The sequence below is a fragment of the Podarcis cretensis genome (assembly GCF_951804945.1).
Source record: "Podarcis cretensis genome assembly, chromosome: 1".
NCBI classification, from domain to species: Eukaryota; Metazoa; Chordata; class Lepidosauria; order Squamata; family Lacertidae; genus Podarcis; species Podarcis cretensis.
In genome coordinates this window covers 11,393,082-11,416,457 of record NC_137170.1, presented here as the reverse complement: position 1 = coordinate 11,416,457, position 23,376 = coordinate 11,393,082, and the positions used below count along the sequence as shown (strand labels likewise).

Sequence of the window (23,376 nt, the reverse complement as noted above, 5' to 3'; positions counted from 1 at the left end):
GCAGGGAAGAAGCGGGTTAGGATTCTGCGTTTCAACATAACTTGGGTTTTTCAGCAGCGGCACAACAAATAACCGGTTTACCAGTGAGATTGCCTTGCTTCTGCTCCCATCTACAAAACTGGCACTGTGGCAAGTGCCACATAATACTTGTAAGAAATGGATCTTTTACACTTTGGAACTCCCTGCCTGTTGACAAAATTTTTTTGTTTAGGCAAGCTGATCCAGATATGTGAAAACGCTGGCGTTTTTTTCACCTGCTCTTTGGCTGATTGTTGATTGCAATTATTTTGGAAGGGTTGTTTTTAACTGTTGCCTACTGACAATTTTTCACAGCTTTATTCTTCTTTTGTAAACCTCTTTGAGGCCTCCCCCCCCTTCTGACAAGTGTTTCCGTCTGTGCTTTTACATTTTTATCTGTAAGCTGCCTTGAGTCCTGGTCCAGGGTGGAATAGAAATAAATATAAATATAAAAAATTACAAAACAAACAAACAAACAAACAAACAAACAAACAAACAAGGCTGTTCAAAACCTTCACTTGGGGGATAATCCTATGAAGGCTCTATGGGTGCATTCCAACAATTTGTTCATGACCACAAGTCCATGACTGATCTGAATTACAACCTGCTGAACTTTGTAACTCAGAAGTAGTAGCTGATTGTGCTGTGTTTTATATTTAAAGGTAAAGGGACCCTGATCATTAGGTCCAGTCATGACTGACTCTGGGGTTGCGGTGCTCATCTCGCTTTATTGGCCGAGGGAGCTGGTGTACAGCTTCCGGGTCATGTGACCAACATGACTAAGCTGCTTCTGGCGAACCAGAGCAGCGCACAGAAATGCCGTTTACCTTCCCGCTGGAGCGGTACCTATTTATCTACTTGCACTTTGATGTGCTTTCGAACTGCTAGGTGGGGAGGAGCAGGGACCGAGCAATGGGAACTCACCCCATCACGGGGATTCAAACCGCCAATCTTCCAATTGGCAAGTCCTAGGCACTGTGGTTTAACCCACAGAGCCACCCGCGTCCCATGTGTTTTATACTTACTGTTGTTTATATCTATATATCTCATGTGTTGGATTTTGGGGGAGGGAGGGGAATGTTCCATTGAGACTCAAGTGTAAGCAGACAACAAATAAATTGAATTAAGAGTAGAAGTAGCAGTGATCATGATGATGACCCAAGTCTAGCATGCCTGGCCCCACTTATCTTAGTTAAGAACACCTGCATAGAACTAGAATCAAGCAAACTTCAAGGTCTATCACCAGCCATTAGACACAGGAGCCAAATGGCAGAAGCTCTAGGTGTAACTGCCTTCTGCAGAGCAGATTCTGGCTATCTTACCTGTGTGGTCTTTCTTAAGAGATTGTCCCCTGCCATAAAGAGAGTGGAGCCCTGGAAGACCTTCATCCAGCAAGGCACTTCTTAGTTTGGCTACAGGGATTATTTACCAGCACAAATGGTGAACTCACTTTCTGCTTCTTGACTCTTTGATGGATGGCCGTGATGCTGGTGGGCGGTTCTGCCTCCTGCAACATTTCAAGCTCCTTCTCTGTTTTATCCAGCCAAGCGTTGATATTCGTGAGGTCAGAATTCAGCTGCTCCCGCTGCCGCCGACTCTGCTTCATTCTCAGCTTGTTGCTTAAATCTTGGGCTTGAATCAGCTCCCATCTCTCGAGGCCTCCTGTGGTTTGTTGCAAAATTATTCATTTTTTTTTATTTTATTAAAAAAAGCTTTGAACCTTGACTCAGAGGAATATTATTTCAGGCATTTGCTGGGTCCCCTGAGGAAACCGATCTTCTACCCCAGCCTAGCTACAAGATCCAACATTAAGCCTATGTGAATTTTTGGGTAGCCTTTTAGGGCTTCTATCCCTTTACAAGAGCGTAGCATTGATACCTTTTAAAGACACAATCGATAGCAGCCTTCAACAACCTCCAAATATTTTGGACTACCACCCCATGTAGTATTTTCTGCCATTTCTCTTTTTTAATGATTTCATCTACTGCTTCTGCCTTTTACTTTCATGTGGCTGTTTGTTTGTGTTTTCACTATTTTTCATTTTTATATTAGCTGCCTTTGGGCGTTTTGCCTTTAAATGCAAAGGGGGAACATAAATACTTCAATAGATAAAATAACTGAACCTGCTCACATTCATTTATTTTTATCTTTGACTCCCTCTCTGCTTCCTCCGTTTAGAGATTTTAAGTTTGTTGAAGCAGGGATCTCTTGTTTATTGGCTTTCATTCCTCTGTAGGGTACAATCTACACTGATGTTATAAATACATAGGGAAAAATGAAATCCTATTTCTCACACACACTGCAAAGAAGCCTCTACACCAGGCTTCCTCAACCTCAGCCCTCCAGATGTTTTGAGACTACAATTCCCATCATCCCTGACCACTGGTCCTGCTAGCTAGGGATCAGGGGAGGAGTTGTAGGCCAAAAACATCTGGAGGGCTGAGTTTGAGGAAGCCTGCTCTACATAAACAGAGTTTATTACACACATAGTAAAGGTAAAGGGCCCCCTGACCATTAGGTCCAGTTGTGACTTACTCTGGGGTTGTGGCGCTCATCATCTCGCTTTATTGGCCGAGGGAGCCGGCGTACAGCTTCCGGGTCATGTGGCCAGCATGACTAAGCCGCTTCTGGTGAACCAGAGCAGCGTATGGAAACGCCGTTTACCTTCCCGCCGGAGCGGTACCTATTTACCTACTTGCACTTTGACGTGCTTTCGAACTGCTAGGTTGGCAGGAGCAGGGACCGAACAATGGGAGCTCACCCCGTCGTGGGGATTCGAACCGCCGACATTCTGATCGGCAAGTCCTAGGCTCTGTGGTTTAACCCACAGCGCCACCCACGTCCCGGTTACACACATACACACACGCATATCTGTATCCATTTTGATACATATCTATCTCAAAAAATATTACAGCTAAAGTACCTGGTTGTTTTTCTATGGCTGCAATGCCATCAAGGCTCTGGCTAGATTGGGGTTCTTCACTAGGCAACATCCCAGAGATCTCCTGCATGCTCTCCAGACTCCTGCTGCTCCGTTGTTTCACCTGGAATATAACAACATAGAAAGAAAGGAATGACACATGACACCGGCCCATGTACACTGTGCCCAGCGCACTGGTTGGGCACCCAGGAATGTCCTCAGCACACTGCTCAAAAGGTACCTTGCTGCCAGAGGTAACCATGAGACAATCCATTATCCTGGTCTTGTAAATCTTTGGATTTTAATTAACCCGTTAAAAGCTCAGGAAACTGAAGAGTAAAAATACTTCTGTCGCCCTATGCAGCACCGAAATGACCTTTGCTACTCCATCTATCAGAGACTTTAGCACTCCTTCATTCGCCTCCCATTATCACACCGTAATATTTTTTACCTTTGCTTAGAACTACACCACCAACGTGCAATTAGCAATATCTGCAAATCCAGCTGTCGTTTATAGATGCTTAATGGATCTTTGTGAGATAGAAGTTCAAGAACTCAGAGAAGCGAGGAATAAGGAATCAGAAAGTATCCTACAGTCTAAACAATGGAAAATTGCTTTTATATAGAATCTTTCCTTAAGATTCGAAATTGAGAGTGATCCAGCAAAAATTAATATTTTGAGTATAGGAAGGCACTGCATAATGCAGACAGATGTTAGAGGTGTAATGCTGAGAACACTACATTGAGGCATATTATGTTGGGCTTCTCCACTGACACAGCATTTTTGGTCTGAAGTTGTTATCCACATCAATTTTGTATTGCCCAAATCCAGATGTTCATATCATTTTAAATAATATTCCTTTAGTATTGGGGCTAATGGCAAGACAACAAAAGTGGAATTTGCATGACCTTATGTTTGTTAAGAGCCTGGAAGGATAAATACTCAACATCCATTATGATCTGAAGATCTACTGACGCTGAAAACATTTGAACATATTTCATACAGGCATCAATTTTGTGCTGATACCTTTTTGGACACCTGGAAGGCTTATATTAACATATCTTTAAGATACATATACAGATGGCAAATGCTTATATAATGTGAAGTGACTGGGTTTTTTTGTTATTATTAGTGTTATTTGTATAGTAGTTCCTTTTATTTATTTTATCGCATTTGATTTCTTTCCTTCCTCTTTCCTTTGCTAAATTTGCAAATAAAAATATGTTGTCATTTTTTAAAAAGTAAAACCATGCACCTCTTTCATCGCTTAAGCCATACAATGTCTCTCCCCTCGGTCCAGTGCAAATTCCTCATTTTTTACTTCCAGCAGTGACCAGCTCCAGCATGGCTTTTGGTCAGGGATGACAGTGGTCCAATAACAAATGGAGGGGGCACCAGGTTGCCCACCTCTGCCTTAACCTAATGGCCAACCCAGCCCTTTTATGCTTGTAATGTACCTGCATTCCAGTAGGACTTACATAGCCTGGTTTGTAGGGAGTGCTTGTCTCTGGGCTGTTCGAAAGGACACTTGGAACCATCTCTCCCTGGTTGTATGAATGTTTTCGGCAAGCAGGGCTTTCCGGAGAGTGCCAGGTGTGGGTCTCAGAAGCAGATTTTTCTGTGGTACAACATCAAAAAAGAAATCCGCAGGAAGTTAGATGCCCAAGTTTGGGGTGAGGGGTTGGGGTGGGGGATATGAATGAATTAAAAGCATTCTGCAGAATAGGGGGAACCAAGTTATGATGCGGGGGGAAATATATATGAAAGTTTTACCGTTCTTCCTTGCAAAGCATGCTTGTTTGCAAATGTATGTCGGCTGTGTTTCAGGGGCAATGAAATGAGGAGCCATGCAGTTATGGGTGGGCACGTCCCCTCAACCCACCTTCCTGAAAAGGCCTAGAGACAGTTAACAACACCACCAAAAAGTGCAGGAGGGAAAGATGACTCTGGGAGGGAGAGCTGGTCCTACATGGGAGAAGGATGGCCCTTCTCAGGCAGCAAACTTCCGGGATGCTATTAAAGGTAAAGATAAAGGGACCCCTGACCATTAGGTCCAGTCGTGACCGACTCTGGGGTTGCAGCACTCATCTCACTTTATTGGCCGAAGGAGCCGGCGTACAGCTTCCGGGTCATGTGGCCAGCATGACTAAGCCGCTTCTGGCAAACCAGAGCAGTGCATGGAAACGCCGTTTCCCTTCCCGCCGGAGCAGTACCTATTTATCTACTTGCACTTTGACATGCTTTCGAACTGCTAGGTTGGCAGGAGCTGGGACCGAGCAATGGGAGCTCACCCCGTCGCAGGGAATTGAACCACCGACCTTCTGATCGGCAAGTCCTAGGCTCAGTGGTTTAACCAACAGCGCCACCTGCGTCCCACAGGGATGCTATTACAAGGCAGCAAATGGTGGGTCACTTAGGCTGCATACGCACTGTCCCATTCGTAGCACACAAAAAACTGCAGGTTTCCCTCAATCTGTAATTGTGCCTGTTCATCCTGAAAACTGCTTCTTATAATCTAGATCCTGCTTGTCCGCAAGGTTGGGTGTGGCTACTCGATATGCATTTGGAAAACCTCCTCTTGAGGTTATCCATGCCTTTCCCTCCCTGCACATGAATGAAGGAGGAAGCGGTGATTGCATTCCTGGCACACGCCCACCTACAATGTCATTGGGCAGGTGTGGATAAAGCCCCGCCTACACCTGCTTTCGAATGGACACAGAATCCATCTGTCATGAGCTTTTGTTTTCAGAATGAAATCCCGTTTCTCAATAAGAGCTTTTCAGCTAGCACGGATAGATGGTGTGTGGACTATATAGAAAAGGGCTCAGTTCCTCTTGATTTTAAAATAAAAAAGGTGTGCATGCAGCCTGCATCTATTGTGTTTCTGACCGCTAAAGCAAGAATGGAAGCCACTTTGAACCTTCCACTCTCAAGCACCAAAATGACTTTGACCATCTCTGCTGGAAAACAGAACTCCTTGGTGACGCATCTATGTCTGCAACACACAAAGTGATAGTGCAGATGAAACTAAAATTTTACTCTCAGTTTAAAGACTGTCTCAAGACAAATCTAAAAAAATATAGTATAAACACTGACAACTGGGAAACACTGGCCTGCGAGTGCTCCAGTTGGAGAACAGCCTTTACCAAAGAGACTCAAACTCAAAACACATGGGAGAAACGTTCTAAGAGGAAGGCACGCTGGGCAAATCCACACTGTGATCAACTCCCGTCTGGAAACCCAGGTCCCCACTATGGAAGGATGTGTGGCTCCAGAATTGGCCTCCACAGTCACTTACGGACTCACTGTTAAAACTGTGTTTATGGAAGACAAAGAAGAAGATGAAACTAACATGGATTCTGGAGAGAATACCAAGTGCTCATTTTCAAAGCAAGCCGATTGCCCTGTTCAGCCCAACGCTGAATGGCAGAGGAGGCCTTAAAGCTAAGCTATGATGTCTTGGGAGCGATGTTTGCGAACCAGGAAGATTTTCTGTTTGGTTGTTTTTTTAACCTAGACTGCACCTGAAGGCTTATAGACTCCAATGCAAATCGAAACACAAATTTAACCATCTTTGTGCTGGAGTGGAGAGTGCTGGAGTGGGGGGGGGGGGAGCATAATCTTGACCATTCACTAATGATGACACATGTGCAAATGATGCAGCATTAAACAAAAATGGGGAAAAAAGAGAGAGAATCCACCATGAAGCAACTGGAGCATGGTGTTGACACAAGCCAGGGAGCCAGACACTAGCATATGAGAGAGGTGTAAGGAGCATAGCGTGCGCCACAGGGAGACTGTCATGTTGAGACACATGCAGCAGCAGTGCCTACCAGAAACTGCTTTCAATGATTTTGTGGTCATTTTAAGAAGGGCCTCGGCATTTTCAGGGATTTCTACATCTGAAAAAAGAACAACATCACCAATTGCCTCGCCGGACAAAAGAGGCTGTGAGCGCACACCCCCACAACTACCCACCCCACAGGACAGAAACATAAGAGCAGCCCCTGACAGATCCAGTCAAAAGTTTGCATAGCCTGGCATTGCATTTGCAAATGCATAAGGAGAGTACAGTGGTACCTTGGGATGCGAACAAGATCCGTTCCGGAGCCCCGTTCGCATCCTGAACGGAACGCAAGACACGACGGCGCATCTGCACGTGCACGGGTCGCGTTTTGCCACTTCTGCACATGTGTGTGACGTCATTTTGAGCGTCTGCACATGCGCAAGCGGCGAAACCCGAAAGTAACGTGCTCCGTTACTTCCAGGTTGCCGCGGAGCGCAACTCGAACGCACTCAACCCGAAGCACGGTCAACTTGAGGTATGACTATATTAAGGCAACAGCCCCCCACCTGCTGCTAAACTCTACCCCCCACCAAAGTACCTGTAATTTAGTGGTATACTGTTTTTTAATATTGAGATTTTCCTGTAGTTATTGTGGCTCAGCAGATCTCCCTATATCATCCTGCTTAGCAGCTGGGGGGGGGGGCAGAGCAGGGAAAACCAGCCAGTAAGAAGAGAGATGATGAGAGATAGGTGGGAACAGCCAGCCATTGGCTCCTCCTTCACTGTGCAGGTGATTTGTGTCCCTCTCGAACTTCTGCTGCCATTACACAGGGCCGGGGGGGGGGGGCGGTCTTCAGAAAACCAGGCTATGATGGGAGACAGCCACAAGACTGCCCTGATCCTCCAGAAGTCCAGCTCCAGAACTGTGGGGCAGAGCTCACATGGTGATATATGTACAAAGCTATTCAAAGTACAGTCATACGTTGGGTTACAGACGCTTCGAAACCCGGAAGTACCAGAACTGGTTACTTCTGGGTTTCGGAGGTCGTGCATGTGCAGAAATGCTAAACTGCGCTTTGCGCATGAGCTCCAAATCACAACCTGTGTGTGCGCAGGTGCGCCGCTGTGGGTTGTGAATGTGGATCCCGCATGGATCACGGATCAACCCGAGAGTCCACTGTATATGGTGTGGAGTTTTTTTGCCACAGCCTCCTGCATTCCTAGCTGCATGCAAAGAGCCCTGCTGTAAGTAGCACAGAACATTAGGTTCTGCAGCATGTTAGCCTGCTGAAATAGCTCAGTTGGCAAAAGAAGAGACTCAAGGTTGTGGGTTTGAGCCCCATGTTGGGTGAAATATTCCTGCATTGTAGGGAGTTGGACTAGATGACCCTCAGGGTCCCTTCCAACTCTACAATTCTACGATTCTATGATATGAGGAGGGGGTCTTTCTTCTGAATGCTCCCTTCCTGCATAACAAGCTCCCTGCATTAGGTAAGCCAGAACATCAAAGAGGGTAATGCTAAGCCTTTCGCCCCCAATGTACTAGTTTTCTACGTGAAGGTTTTGGTTTGTAGCGAAATAGCTCAGACTATTTCTCCATGTGGTCCAGAATGGTCTACTCTGACTGGCAGTCACTCTCGGGGTCTCAAGGAACAAGCCTCTTAACTGGCGGCTGAATCTGGGACCCTCGCCAAGCAAAGTATACAATGTACAGCTGAACTATGGTTACTTTGTAAAGGGATGCATCCAAAAATATATACACCGTATTGGCCTGAATATAAGTCTCACTTCCCCCTCCCCAAATTCTGACTGTGAAAAGTGCAGCTTAAATTCACAACCTAAAAAAATGGGCTTTTATGATATCGCTGCTGAAACAGACATATGGTAAAACGGAACGGGTGTGAGTGCCTGTGGAATTTTAAGGGAGCTGCTTATATTCGGGTATTGTCTTTTTCTCTCTCTCCCCCCCCCCCATGAATTTTAAAGGTGAGGCATATATTCGGGTGCAGCTTATATTTGGGCCAATACGGTAATACTCATCCTGCACCTACCTTAGAGTGAAGGGACACAGCCCAGAATTCTCCCACCTGTACACGAAGGGCATCAATGAATCTTGCAAGAGATGGGAAAAGCTCTTGTGCAGACATGCCTTTGAATGGTTGCATTGCTTGCAGTTCAATATTTAAAAAGCTGGGCCATGGGGTTTTTGCATGGGTGCCAAGGTTACATTTCCTTGCTGAAATGGGAAGAATTGCTAGGATGGACTCACCTGACAGATCACTGTAATACTGTTCTTCCTCCTCGTCTTGGGGACCGGAGTCTCCGACGTCCCCCGTGTGATCCCACTCCAACGGGATGGAGTCCACGCTGACGGGCGTCTCGCAGCCCGACCTCTCGTGACCCACTGCAGGGGGCACGAGGTGGCAGAGGGACTGCTGGGGCGGCAGCACTTCCTGCATGCCCTTTCGGCACCAGGGGTCGCTCTGCATCCCCCTTGCATCTTCCATGTCGGCCTCGCTTTCAGAGGTCTCCTTTTCATCTTCCAGTCCCTAAAATGGAAGAGCTATCACTGAGCAAAATTATTGACATGACTTCTGACTAATATCAACGTATTCTGCCCCAAATACACTTGCCTTACTTACAAGAACATTGGAATTTGCCTTATACCAAGCCAGACCTTTGCTCTACCTAGCTCAGTACTGTCAGGCCTTTGGTCTATCTAGCTCAGTTTTGTCTACACAGGCTGGCAGCAGCTCTCCAGGGTTTCAGGCAGGGGCATCTGTTGGGAATCTGAATACGTGCAGCTACTCACACAGAGGCAATTAAGGTTTGGCAGACAGCCAGAAGGCAATCTGAAGGAGTAAGTCTGCCTGGTGATAACAGAGACATGGAGATAGCTCCATGATTGGTCAAGCTCTCTCAAGGGAGTGATAATTAATGGCCTACTAACTGGAATGTGTTAGTTCAGAGTTCAGTGGTTCAGTATACAGCTTCTGCGTACAGCTTCAGCGTACAGCTTCTGGGTCATGTGGCCAGCATGACTAAGCCGCTTCTGGTGAACCAGAGCAGCGCACGGAAATGCCGTTTGCCTTCCCGCCAGAGCGGTACCTATTTATCTACTTGCACTTTGACGTGCTTTCAAACTGCTAGGTTGGCAGGAGCAGGGACCAAGCAACGGGAGCTCACCCCGCCGTGGGGATTCGAACCACCGACCTTCTGATCAGCAAGTCCTAGGCTCTGTGGTTTAACCCACAGCGCTACCCAATGCAATCTTGATAGCTCTTACCGGGGGCCAGGATGCCAGTCTGTGCTGGAATCGGGAGACACGGCCAAACACATCCTGGTAGTATCTGTGAACTTCTTGCAGCTCCTCTTCAATCACAACAGCATCCGAAGGCTCGCTTTTCTGAATCAGGTGCTTCCCGGACATAGTAAGCTCGTGGATCTTGTCGGTGTTTAGCAATATTTCCTGCTGGAAACACTGTTTGGAAGACAGGCAAGGATGCTTCCTAAATACAGCATTCCTCATCAGGTTAATTCCTCTTTTGGACAGGGAATGTTTCACCCCTCTCCCTGAGCCCTGGATTATTAAGCCAATTCCTCATATATACAGTCAGTGTGTTTTGGGGGGCACGGGAATGGGGTGCTCTGCTGCTAGTCATATCTTGAAAATAGTCTTGTGGGTGCCAACACAACCAAAAAAGGGGGGGAGGGGAGAGATAGTACATTTTGCCAGTGAGAACCATGACACGCACAAAAAACCACTGTATACAGTGGTTGCTGGAACCTCCCACAAGTTGGTACCAAGAAGAATGGTTGGTCCCCATTGGAGATGAGAGACATCCAAGTTCAGAGGATAAGTACTCCAATAAATAAATAAATAAACAAAGGTAGCTTTGTTTCCACTCCTTCTTTTGGGATGGCAGGAAGCTTAAAGAGCTTGCAGCAAATTTCCCAGGGATATACTGTATATCCAAACAGGAGACAGGCAGATGTTATAGGAGGTGTGGAACTCGGCTCATTTCTCATGATGCTTTTTTTTTTTTTTTTAAAAAAGAAAAGCAATACTCACATTTAGCTGCCGCATTTTCTCATCCAAGTTGCTCTCTGAGAAGTGTTCCACATTGGTCAGCTGCAGGTCCATTTCGGTCAGCCACACCAGGATGCTGTCCTTGGTGCCCACAAACTCCTCCCATTGATTGGTAAAGTGCTAAAGGAAATCAGGGAAAGGAAAAACGTTGACGCGACAGTTGGCACATAGCAAAACTGCTGCTTGTTTGCTGGAAGGAGGTGTACAAGGCGCCACCCAACTGCCTTAGGGACTCCACTCCAGATTTGTGTAGGGTTTACTTCCTTAGCCATTTCTTCTCCTAAATATGACCTGCAGGGCAGCAGGTGTGGACTGCTCCTCAGGGTTTACTCCCAAAGCCTTTCTGAGTATAGCCGAAAGACAGAGGAGATTTAAGACAGAGTTTTCCTTCTCCTAGATGGGACACCCTTCCCAGGTTGAGAAGTCCCACCTGCCCCTCACTGCCCTCTACAGCACGTGCAGAAACTGCTTTCATAACTGTTGGACCCACTAATGGTCTCATCCGCTCAACCCACATCGAGGGTTTGAGACCCACCGGCTACCCTCACCTGAAACCTGACAGCCGTGGCACAGCCGGCCTGTGGTTACCTTGAGTCTCCTGAGAATTGCTGTCACGCGTTTCTGGAGGTTATCCCAGTCTTGGTTGCCCTTGTGGACCATCTGCTTCAGCTTGCTGGCTGAATCAGTGCGATTCTCCCGGGCCAAACGCCGGTACTGTTTATTGATCAGCTCCAGCTGCGTCAGTCGCTCGTGGATTTGTCGCTGAAATGCCTGAGGTGGAAAAAGCAGCCCTTTGTTTTCTTACGAGCAGCCTCATACCTGGCATTGCTAAGGAAGAAACGAATTCTAGGGGGAAAACAACAACAGAAAGCAGGATGTTTACCTCAAATTTCTTCAAGTCCTCCTTGGCATTGGTGTACGAAACCTCCGAAGAGTTTGGATATGCCGCTGTCCTCTCGGCTGTCTTCAGCCAGTCCTCAAAGCGAGAGTAGTCCTCCAGGAACTTTTGCCAAAGTTGCCATGTTTCCTCAATCCTAAAGGGGAAACAAGCAGCAACAGCAGCATTTTCCCCCAGTGTACTTCATGTGGAAAAACCACTAGCCTTCTAGAACCTTGAAGACTTAACACAGCCTGCCCAATTCCCCTTCCCCTCACAGCTCACCCAAACCACCTGCCTCTGGCAACTGATGAGGTGGCATGGGTGAAGCTCTGGTGGTCTTCTGTGTTCCCAACACCACAGGCCACCGTCACTTAGCAAGAGGGAGAGGGGTGAGAAACAGGGAGTGTGGTGCATAGTGGCAGAGTCATTTCACCATTCTAGCTGCCAGCCAAGCTCCCTGTGCTTCACCCCTGCAGTAAATGCCAGCGACCCACATCACTGGGAAGTGATTTCTCCCCTTTGCTCTGCCCCCCACTGCTGAGAGAAGGAAGATTGCATTTTGAAAGGCAGGCTTTCCCCCCTCACCTCCCACAGCAGCAGCAGTTGGGGTGGTGGTGGTAGCTGTGTGAACTACATCAATTACAGCGTGACAACGTCATTGCAATTTTATTATATGGTTAAGATATATGCGCTCCATATATTTTCAAGCATGTTGTTGCAGTACAGATAGCTTTAAAAGAGTATTGGACGTAATCACAGAGGCTACAAGCTGGGCATGTTCTACAATATGCTTCTGAATGGCAGTTGCTGGGAATCACAAAAGGGAGAGTGTTGTCACAATCGGGTCCTGCTTGTGGGCTTCCAGTGGTCTGGTGGACCACTGTGGGAACAGGTTGCTAGTCTACATGGGCGACTGGCCTAATCAAGCAGGACTCTTTGCACACATGCCTTTAAAAGAAAGGAAAGCTACGATTCTGAATTCTGGCCCTGAGACCACATCCTGCGCTTCTTCTGTGTTCTCATAGCACCAAACCACACACAGAGTCCTGATCGTGGAACACAGGATGCTGTCTCATACAGGGTCAGGCAATTTGCCCATCTAACCCAATACTGTCAAAGGGCAAGGGCTCTTCGGGGTGACAGGCAGTGGTCTTTCCCATAATTTGCTCCTGAGATTCTTTAGCTGGAGATGCCAAGAATTTAGTTGGGGACCTTCCATGTTTAGCTCAGGGGCAGAGAGCATCTTTTACAGCCCCCTCCCCTTGTTTATCCACCTAGGCCATATTGCTTGCTCTGACCTTGTAGCAGGGTCCTGTGCTGAAAGAGACTACTTCCATCACCCGCCATGTTAGGAACAGGGAACCTGCAGCCTTTAGGAATACGTCGGCCTTCAAATCCCATCACCCCCCACCCAGCCAGCACAGCCAACTGAATGAGGTATGAAGTTCAACAACATCTGTAGGGCCACACGTTCCCCATCTCTGGCAATACTTGATCCTGTTAGCTAGACCCTTCTACTACCGATCTCCTCTAATGCAACCACATCCTTTTTAGGAATGATTCCTTGGGCCTTTTGATAACGGTGAACATTAAACCAGAAAACCAAATAAAATGTTAATTTAAAACAGGGGTCAGCAAACTTTTTCAGCAGGGGGCCAGTCCACTGTCCCTCAGACCTTGTGTGTGTGTGTGTGTGGGGAGGGGGACAGACTATACTTTGAAAAAAAATATGAACGAATTCCTATGCCCCACAAATAACCCAGAGATGCATTTTAAATAAAAGGACACATTCTACTCATGTAAAAACACACTGATTCCCAGGCCGGATTTAGAAGGCGATTGGGCCGGATCCAGCCCCCGGGCCTTAGTTTGCCTACCCATGATTTAAAACAACAGACATCACCCCCCCCCCGAAAAGAGCGGGAGAAATGCCTCTCACTTCATCCGCCTCTCCATAGACATGGCACAGATGTTTCTCCACCGCCGATCCAAACTTCTTGTGGTCTGCTGGATGGAGTCACATTCAGTCTGGTTGGCACAGGCATCGGAATCATTCAGCAAGACCTCGCAGATGCAGAAGACAGAATCGACATCAGGGCTGTGCTGGTCAATGTCCCGCTGCAGATCCTATAACCACAAAAAAAAAAAACCACACATCTTTGGTTATATGTAATAGTGTCCTCTTCAAATAATTCCAGCTTTAACACTACGACGTCAGGCCATTTGACCAGTGGGTGGTTCCCATGCCGTATTGTACACTGCTTAGATAAATGTTAAGCAGTCAAGATTTTTCAAATAAAATAGAATAAATGAACACAGAAATAAACAAACAAACCCTCAAGACAGTTCTCTGCCCATCTCTATCATGTTCTCTGTTTTCCTCCACCTTACCTGCTGCTCTGCAAGTCTCTTCTTTATCTCCTGATCATCGCAGGTGTCATATACAACAGGCTTCGAAAGCTCGGATTCAATGCGTGCCAGCCAGGTGCGAAGATTACTCATGTTTTTGTTGAGCAGCTGTATGAAAGAAAAGGTCTCCTTCAGCTTCTTCACCCTGCGATTGGGGAGACAAAGGGCAGAAAGAATGTGAGAAGGTTGTAAAACAAGGCCAACTGATGATACACATGCACCTTCCATCACATACTGGCAAAACCAGGTTGCACAGTTAAAGAGTACTTGCCAATCTTGAACAGCAACCCCCTTCCCCATCGGACCTTTTTGCAATAAGGAAACTAACAAGAAAACGAACTGGAAAGCGTAAGATAACATTTCCTTAAGCAATGCTGTATAACCTCCTCACATACAAAACAGAATGCATGCTTAATGAATTGTGGGTGCTTAACAACAACAACAACAATTTTATTATTTATGTGCCACACATCCGACTGGGTTGCCCCAACAAAATCTTAAAAACACAGTAAAACATGGACCATTAACAATAATTTTGAACAGGGCTGCCTTCAGATGTCTTCTGAAAGTCAAATAGTTGTTTATCTGTTTGACCTCTGATGAAAGGGTATTCTACAGGGCAGGCACCACTACTGAGAAGGCCTTCTGCCTGGTTCCCTGTAGCTTCACATCTCACAGTGAGGGAACCACCAGAAGGCCCTCGGAGCTGGACTTCTAACCTACCTGCACACTTTGTGCAAATGAATCGGGGTGAGTGCTCAGTAAACGGAATGTCTGGAAGCATGGAAGCAATCTGAGGTACACTGGATGCATAAAGGCTACCAGGAAGAACGATTACTGTTCAAATGGCGCCAATAATGCTCATGGCATTCTGCAGTTTCAACATAACTTAGTGGAAGTGCTGTAGCTCGTTGCAAGAGCATCGCATGCAGATGGTCCCTAGTTCAAACCACGACACATTTGGGTAGGGCCAGGAATGTCCCTCATCCGAAACTCTTAGAGAGCAACTGCTATTGCTGAGATTAGATGGACCCATGGTCTGACTCGGTATAAGGGAACTTCTGATGCAGTTACATTCTTAAAGACATGTTTCATTCCTAAGAAGCTTACAACCTAAATTCTGATAGAGGGGTCACAGCAAAGTGATGGAAGGGGAGAGAGGAAAAGGAGACACGAAAGGGTGACCACAAAAAATATTCATATACTATATGGCCTCGGTCCAGTATATCTGAAGGAGTGTCTCCACCCCATCATTCTGCCCGGACACTGAGGTCCACCGCCGAGGGCCTTCTGGCGGTTCCCTCGCTGCGAGAAGCCAAGCTACAGAGAACCAGGCAGAGGGCCTTCTTGGTAGTGGCACCTGCCCTGTGGAAAGCCCTCCCAACAGATGTCAAAGAGAACAACAACTACCAGACTCTCAGAAGACATCTGAAGGCAGCCCTGTTTAGGGAAGCTTTTAATGTTTAATAGACTATTGTATTTTAATATTTTCTTGGAAGCAGCTCAGAGTGGCTGGGGAAACCAAGCCAGATGGGCAGGGTATAAATAATAAAATTATTATTATTATTATTATTATTATTATTATTATTATTATTATTATTATTATACCATGTATATACTGCAATATCAGAGTGGCATACAGCACCAGAACATAAAACATACAATCCCAAACTATCATTACAATGTCTGGCCAGTCCAAAGAGAGAGAGAGAGAGAAGAGAGAGAGAGAGAGAGAGAGAGAGAGAGAGAGAGAGAGAGAGAGCGCTAGCTTAAAACAATGGTATAGGCCTGTTGGCATAAAAAAAATATTCAAGAGATATGTGGAAGTCAAAAGTGGGGGGGCCGGCTTAATCTCTGCTGGAAGAGTGTTGGAACGATGCCACTATATATGCCTGATTTCTAGAAGAGGCCAATCCAGTCTACGTAATGCAGAGGGCAATGAATAGCGCTCAGGCAGTCCTTGTTGTATCCTGGCCCCAAAGTTGTTCAGGGGTTTGTGTATCAACACAAGAACCTTGAAGGCAAATGTTTGCAGGGTAGGACTCGAACCGCTGACTTCAAGTTACAAGAGAGGAGATTCCAACTAAACACCAGGAAGAGATCTCTTCACAGTATGAGCTGTTCAACAGTGGAACGGTCTACTTGGGAGGTTGTGGAATCTCCTTCCTTGGAAGTTTTTAAGCAGAGATTGGATGGCCCTCTGTCCTGGATGCTTTAGCTGAGATTCCTGCATTGCAAGGGGCTGGACTAGATGATTCTCGGGATCCCTTCCAGCATAAGATTCTACGAAGCCATATTTGCAACATAATCCTATGTATGTTTATGCAAGCTGGACTTTAAAGAAGGCTGATCACTGAAGAATGGATGCTTTTGAATTATGGTGCTGGAGGAGACTCTTGAGAGTCCCATGGACTGCAAGAAGATCAAACCTATCCATTCTGAAGGAAATCAGCCCTGAGTGCTTACTGGAAGGACAGATTGTGAAGCTGAGGCTCCAATACTTTGGCTACCTCATGAGAAAAGAAGACTCCCTGGAAAAGACCCTGATGTTGGGAAAAATGGAGGGCACAAGGAGAAGGGGATGGCAGAGGATGAGATGGTTGGACAGTATTCTTGAAGCTACCAGCATGAGTTTGACTAAACTGCGGGAGGCAGTGGAAGACAGGAGTGCCTGGCGTGCTCTGGTCCAGGGGGTCACGAAGAGTCGGACACGACTAAACGACTAAGTGTGCATCTGAATGCAGCCTAGGGTTGCAGATGCAGCAGCTATGGGTAGGAACACCTAGCTTTCTGAACACCTAGCGGGGACCCGCCCCCCTTGCTCCACTGGCATGGATTACAAAGGAGCAGATGCAAGCCTTAGGATGCAGACTTTGCAATAAATGCTGGAGAGTCCAAATACCACTGTGTAGGAGTTTGTTGCAGATGAAATTGCTTCATTAGCTCCAAAGGAGCCCCCAAAAGCGAGAACCAGCATGGTGTCTACAGCTTTACTCCCCGCCCCCGCCCCCCACTTACTTTTGTAATGCTAAATACCTTTGCAGCCAAGTAGGCCTAATTAACTAATTTGTCACAATATGCCATTTGTGGCTCCATCAGGCCAGCCATCCCTTCTCTAACCGTAAAATGTAAAAACGGAAGAAAAACAAACATGGCATGTTTGAGGACCAGTTTCAGAAAGGCAAGAGCATTGAAGCGCAATGTTTCTCAGTGACCGGCTGTACGGTCCGTAAAGCATCCTCTTCCAGCCAGACACGGGGAACAAGCCTAAGACAAATACAGGTTCCAAAATCTAACTAGCAAGCATCTGGCTCAGGTTCCCTTAAACTGGTCCTATATTGGGGGGGGGGGTAGTAGACCCCCTTTGTGTGGGACAGGCACAATGGAGGGGTATAAGGACCCTGGTGTTTGGCCCCTGCTGGTTTGGGTCTCTCCAGTGCCAGTCCAACATTTTAAGCCCTGGTTATTTTTTGCAATAGGCCTGTCGTAGCCGCTGGAGAGAGAGGTCTGAACGACTACCTTGCAAATCAGATTGGAGCTGACATGGTAGCAGAACATCAAACAACGAAGACTGCACTGTGCCTTTTCCAATTGTGCATATTTTTTTTTAAAAATCCTATCTGTCAGTGCTGACACTAAAACGTAAAAAACCCCAAATATCTGCATTTTTCTTTTAAAAGGACGATAGAATAAAAATTAAGTGAAAGGAAATGCATGTTTATTTCAGTGTAAATATCATCCTAGGCAGGTGGTCGATATACAATTTAGGTTTGATAAACAGGGGGTGAAATTAAAACACCAATGTTAATCACCGGAACAGAGCATAATTGCGTCTCCGATCTTGAAAAGATACGACTGGCGAATTGGATCCAAAGACTATACAGACAGGTTTAGAAGGTACAGATCGCTAGAAAGCAGGCCCTATTTTTATTTTTTAATTAAGAGGTAAGGTTAATGTGTTTCCGCAGTGCCTACACAGGCGACGTCCCTCTCCTGCCTTTGTGCGGATAGACCCCACTAAGAACATTAATTACGAAATGCAACAAAAAGCAAAGCTTTAGGTATAAAGCAGAAAATAACCAGAAGCATTGCACACACGTTCCATTCATTTACCCCCCCATGGCGCACTAATCTCCTCCTCCAAATGGCCGGGTGCGGAGAGCAAACAGTTAATTTTGACAAAGGGGGCGGGCGAGGGATGCCCCTAAATGCCATTTATCCTCCTTGCTAACTGCCTCCACAATCCCCCTCCTCAGTCCTTTCTGTCAAAGGCAAAGTGCACACACACACACATCTCCCATCCATCCTGGGAAGGACAGAGCCCCTCCCCATCCCCCTTCGCAGGCAGCGACCGCACATCAGAGACACGCGTCTCTTGTTCTTACTGGACCCTTCCGAGTACCAAAAATGCACTTACTGTTTATAAGGGAAAACCATTCCTCAGCTTATCAGTCCAAAGCTGCAGGGATAGCATCCGACTGAGCTGAGCACTCGGGGAAGAGGAAACCCCTCCCTCTCTTCCGCGATTGCCCTATTTAACATTGATGCCTTAATATCTCCCATGGAGAGAAAGAGAGACGAGAGCGAGAAAGAGAACATAGACCTTTCCCTTCCTCCTCCTCCTCCTCCAAGCCCCCGGGGCAGAGTGTCGGAGCCTGTGCACACTCGCACATGCACACTGTATCATGCTGCTGAAGGGTGAATACCACCCTGGCTCCTCGTTTGGACCTCCCGAAGCCGCCATGCCACTCCTTTCAAAAGTTTGCTACCCACATACGGAAAACCCCTTCGAAAACAGGTGGAGGTCTTTCAGGATTTGATGAGGCCAAGTGACTGAGATGTAATATCTCTTAGAGAAATGAGACACACGCAGACACACACACACACACACGACGGGTTTTGTAAACTGGCCGACGAAAACCAAGGAAATAATCAAACTGCGTAATGATCTGCTGAAGACATGGGAGACCACCAATGAAGATCAATATTTCTTTGTCGCTTCTCACCATGTCCATCTATTCTGCACACACACACACACACACACACACACACACAATCAAAATTTGTGAGCCTGAGATAAGGACATGTCAACCACTTGATGGAGAGTTGCGATTCACATAGACTTGCAAACAGCTGATCATAGAATTGCAGAACTGGAAGGGACTCCAAGGATCATCTAGCCCAACCCTCTGCAATGCAGGAATCTTTTGCCCAACAAAGGGCTCGAACCCACAACCCTCAGATTAAGAGTCTCAGGTGGAATCTACAAATGTATGAAAAATGTTCTGAAAATGCTTTTTTTAAAAATACGTTTTTAAAAAATACACTGAATTTTCCATAAGGCTCCCCATCCCCATCTAGGGTCACATTGCATATTGCACTTAAAACACACTAAAACGTTTTATTTACAGCTGTATAGCTGAGTCCTCATGCTCTTCCGACTGAGCTATCCTCTTGTGCTGGGAGATATTAAAACAGCACCATGCTACTATTACACTATCTCTCATTTGATCAAATGGCAGGATCTGGTTGCCATCCATACAGACTGCAAACCAGTCCATTCCAGCTTCGTGCAGCTTAATGAACTCGCTTAAAATGCCATTTTTATTAAATTGAGCACCCAACAAGGCAGGGAGGCAAAAACTGGAATCTTGGGGAACATAAGTATTTCTTTAAAAATCACCCCATACTTTCCGTAGGATACAGCAAGAACAATAGTTCCTTTAACTGTCCATCCACAGAGTAGCATTCAAAGAAAGTTCTAAAAATCCTTGCTGCATATCATTTAAGTAACCTTCTCCCACTTAAGAACTACAATCTTCTGACCAAACTGCTTTGGGGCCATGCTGTGTGCATTTGCTACAGACAGCCAAATGTGTGGCTATTTACAAGCTTAGCATGCCAAGACAAAGCTCCCCACCCCCACCCCCCTTGCCCCAGACACCACCTGTTGAATCAGGCACCACCTGTTTTGGCACAGATTTTGTCTAGGTCACTATTGTTCCAGTTCAGGTGAACTACTACAGAAAATCTAACACAGAGACGGCCCTAAAATGCAAAGGTGCTGTACCATTCTGTTAAAGCTGTCCCTCTCATCATAACTTCCATGTCTTGTTTTGTGTCTGTCTTTTGGGGAACACCCCAGAGTTGGCCACGACTGGACCTAATGGTCAGGGTCCCTTTAAGCGATGCGGGTGGCGCTGTGGGTTAAACCACAGAGCCTAGGACTTGCCTATCAGAAAGTCGGCGGTTCGAATCCCCGCCACGGGGTGAGCTCCCGTTGCTCGGTCCCTGCTCCTGCCAACCTAGCAGTTCGAAAGCATGTCAAAGTGCAAGTAGATAAATAGGTACTGCTCCAGCGGGAAGGTAAACGGCATTTCCGTGCGCTGCTCTGGTTTGCCAGAAGCGGCTTAGTCATGCTGGCCACATGACCTGGAAGCTGTACGCCGGCTCCCTCGGCCAATAAAGCCAGATGAGCACCGCAACCCCAGAGTCAGCCATGACTGGACCTAATGGTCAGGGGTCCCTTTACCTTTGGGGAACAGCCCCGTTGGGTCAGACCATCTGGTCCAGTATCCTGTTCTCACTTTGGCCAACCAGATGCCCATGGGAAGCTCAAAAGCAGGACATGAACACCACCGCACTGTCCCCACTTGTGAATACCAGCCTCCTTCCTTAGAGGTTTTTAGCAGAGGTTGGATGCTCATTTGTCATGGATGCCAAGCCAGAATTCCCAGAGCAGTTTAAGCATCAACCCTTCCCGTGAAACCTTTGGGAATTGTAAATCCACGAGGGGGATAAGTGTCTCCAAACAGCTCTCTGTGCCTTTAACAAACTACACTTCCCAGGGTTCCTTAGGGGGAGGAGCCATTGCTGGTTAAAGTGGTATCACACTTTGCTAAACGCATTGCAAAGATGGGGCATTAGGTCTAGTCCCTGCCTTCCTGGTTCAGAAGGGCAGAATTATAGCATGCAGGCAAGGCTCAAGAAATTAATGCAAATCCAAAGGAGGCTGGAACAGTTGGTTATAGTCCCTTTTAATCTGGTATGCCGTCCCCAGACAGCCCTTCCCCCACGACCCGCGGAAGAATCCCAAATATTGCTGTGTGAAGCAGCCTTTCAGAAGCACCCCAGAAATTCATTTGCATTTATCACAATTAAATGCGAGCAGATGTCTGCATGTTATTCTGTTGTTGCTGCTGCTGCTGCTGTTTTGTTCCCCAGATGCACTGAGTTCCCAGAGCTCTTCCTGGTTAGACGCACAGCCTACTCCAGCTGCTTGCATGCACAGACAAAGCCTCTGAGAGCGGCACAAGCCAAGCGACTACAGGCACAATGGAAGCGTGAAAAGGCCCCTTGCAACTGGTGCCATATGGCAAAGACGAGCTTGTCTCCATGAACTATGAGAAGCATGTCAAAGGGCTAAATGGAGAGCTCTCCTAATTTGCCCATCTGTCTCAGCCCGCTTATTGGTTTAAGGTGAAGCAAGTTGTTTACTACAGCGCTGTTTTGACAACAGTTTTTGAACTGGTTTTGCTGCCACCGAAATGCATCCACAATACTATCATTGTGCCATATCATTATGCTTAAATGATATACATTATTTTGGTTAACTATAACATTTCGTTATGGAAAAACACACGGAACCCCCAACCAATCAGCTGGCATTAGTAGACAATCCTGCTAATATTAAATTGTCTGAAATCTGACAAGCAGGTCAGTGTTGGTGTGTGAGTTCCAACAATCCCAAATCTGTCAAACTTCCAAAAACTCAGACATACGCTTAACTGTGGATATGCATGATCACCTAAATGTTGAGTATTCACTTGTGTACCTCCAAAAGGTGGAGAAAGAGATAATATATATTCATGCAGTTTGTCAGTAAATACACATGCCAAGATTCATAGTATTTTGGACATTTACAATAACCAAGAATAGCTTAGGCTGGAATCCTGAACTCAATGGGGCTTTCTCCTGAATAAACATACATAGGATTGCCCTTGGATCTGAAGTACCATGAATGGAAGGAGAAAACGTATTAATGAACTCTTGCACAACTGCTAGCAGAGGACTTCTCGTGATGCATCGCCATAATACATTGGGAATTGTGTTAAAGCATGTGAATCACATTCAAATGAAGAAGAAGAGATAGGCTTCAGCAGGGAAACTCTAATGAGCCATGAAAAGAATAATACCACAAAAAAAAAAAAAAATAAAGCTTGTGGAAAGTCAAGTGGAAATGGAAGAACCTCTCTGCATGAAATGATGGCAAAGGCAAACCCATCTCACTCCACTTTAATAGAGAGATAATTTCAGGGCTCCTGCTCCAAATCCAAATTCCTGAATCCTGCCTCAGAAACTGACGACTAGTCTACGATACGATACGATACGATATCTTTATTGTCATTGTCCCTTGCGGAACAATGAAATTGAAAAACTACATAAAACTACATAAAAACTACATAAAACTACATAAAAACTACATAAAACTACATAAAACATTCAAAAACCCCTAAAAAAACTCCAAAACCCCATTTTAAAATACACTATACTACAGAGACCCCTTATGCTGTCTTTAGAACCAGAATTGCATTACTAGTCCTGCATCTACCCATGATGCAGAGGCAAATCCAGCTTCAGGTACGTCTGGGAATGACCATCCCCTGAAACCCTGCAGAGCAACTGCCAATCACTGCAGACAATAGGAATGAGACTGGCAAATAGTTTCACTTGGTAAAAGGCAGCATCCTATATTCATAAGTTCACAGTGGACTATATGCTTAACAGAGAGCTGCTGTCCAGAGACCAATCGCACCTCTCTGATGAGGGCACCTGTATGCAATGGGAGGCAGTGGAAGACAGGAGTGCCTGGCGTGCTCTGGTCCATGGGGTCACGAAGAGTCGGACACGACTAAACGACTAAACAACAACATGTTGCTTCCACACTTCACATTTTATCTAAATATCTAACAAATGTGGTGCATGAAGCATCCTGAGAACCTTGTTGCTGTCTCTGCACGAGTCTTTTGTGAAAATCACTGCCACATTCTGCTTCCAATCCCAACCGAACTCACAAAGAGAACTTACCGTCCTCCAATCACATCAAAGAGATGCTTCCAGCGATCATTAATCTTGTTTAGTTTCTCATCTATTTCGGCGGCTTTGCTCTCGTTGCTGGCCTTGATCAGCTGCTCACCCATTTGCTTCAGATGAATTAGATTGTTTTCACTAAACAGGCTGATTTCCTCCATGCAGTCCTAACAAATAATAA

At 46.2% G+C, this 23,376-nt stretch overlaps 1 protein-coding gene across 6 annotated transcripts in view; it reads right to left on the bottom strand.

The window, feature by feature from the left end:
* SYNE2 (spectrin repeat containing nuclear envelope protein 2) overlaps positions 1-23,376 on the bottom strand; it is a 269,050-nt gene that overhangs the window by 8,422 nt on the left and 237,252 nt on the right. For 5 of the 6 annotated variants that reach the window (XM_079978462.1, XM_079978464.1, XM_079978461.1 and 2 more), the window contains exons 96-107: positions 23,193-23,362; positions 14,088-14,250; positions 13,636-13,823; positions 11,700-11,850; positions 11,405-11,587; positions 10,799-10,936; positions 10,013-10,207; positions 8,996-9,275; positions 6,773-6,841; positions 4,418-4,557; positions 2,942-3,062; positions 1,469-1,680 (exon numbers count right to left, since the gene is read on the bottom strand). In XM_079978462.1, the coding sequence (XP_079834588.1) occupies positions 1,469-1,680; positions 2,942-3,062; positions 4,418-4,557; positions 6,773-6,841; positions 8,996-9,275; positions 10,013-10,207; positions 10,799-10,936; positions 11,405-11,587; positions 11,700-11,850; positions 13,636-13,823; positions 14,088-14,250; positions 23,193-23,362 (2,010 nt within the window). The remainder of the gene's footprint in view (positions 1-1,468; positions 1,681-2,941; positions 3,063-4,417; positions 4,558-6,772; positions 6,842-8,995; positions 9,276-10,012; positions 10,208-10,798; positions 10,937-11,404; positions 11,588-11,699; positions 11,851-13,635; positions 13,824-14,087; positions 14,251-23,192; positions 23,363-23,376) is intronic. The other variant, XM_079978466.1, reaches the window with a different exon arrangement.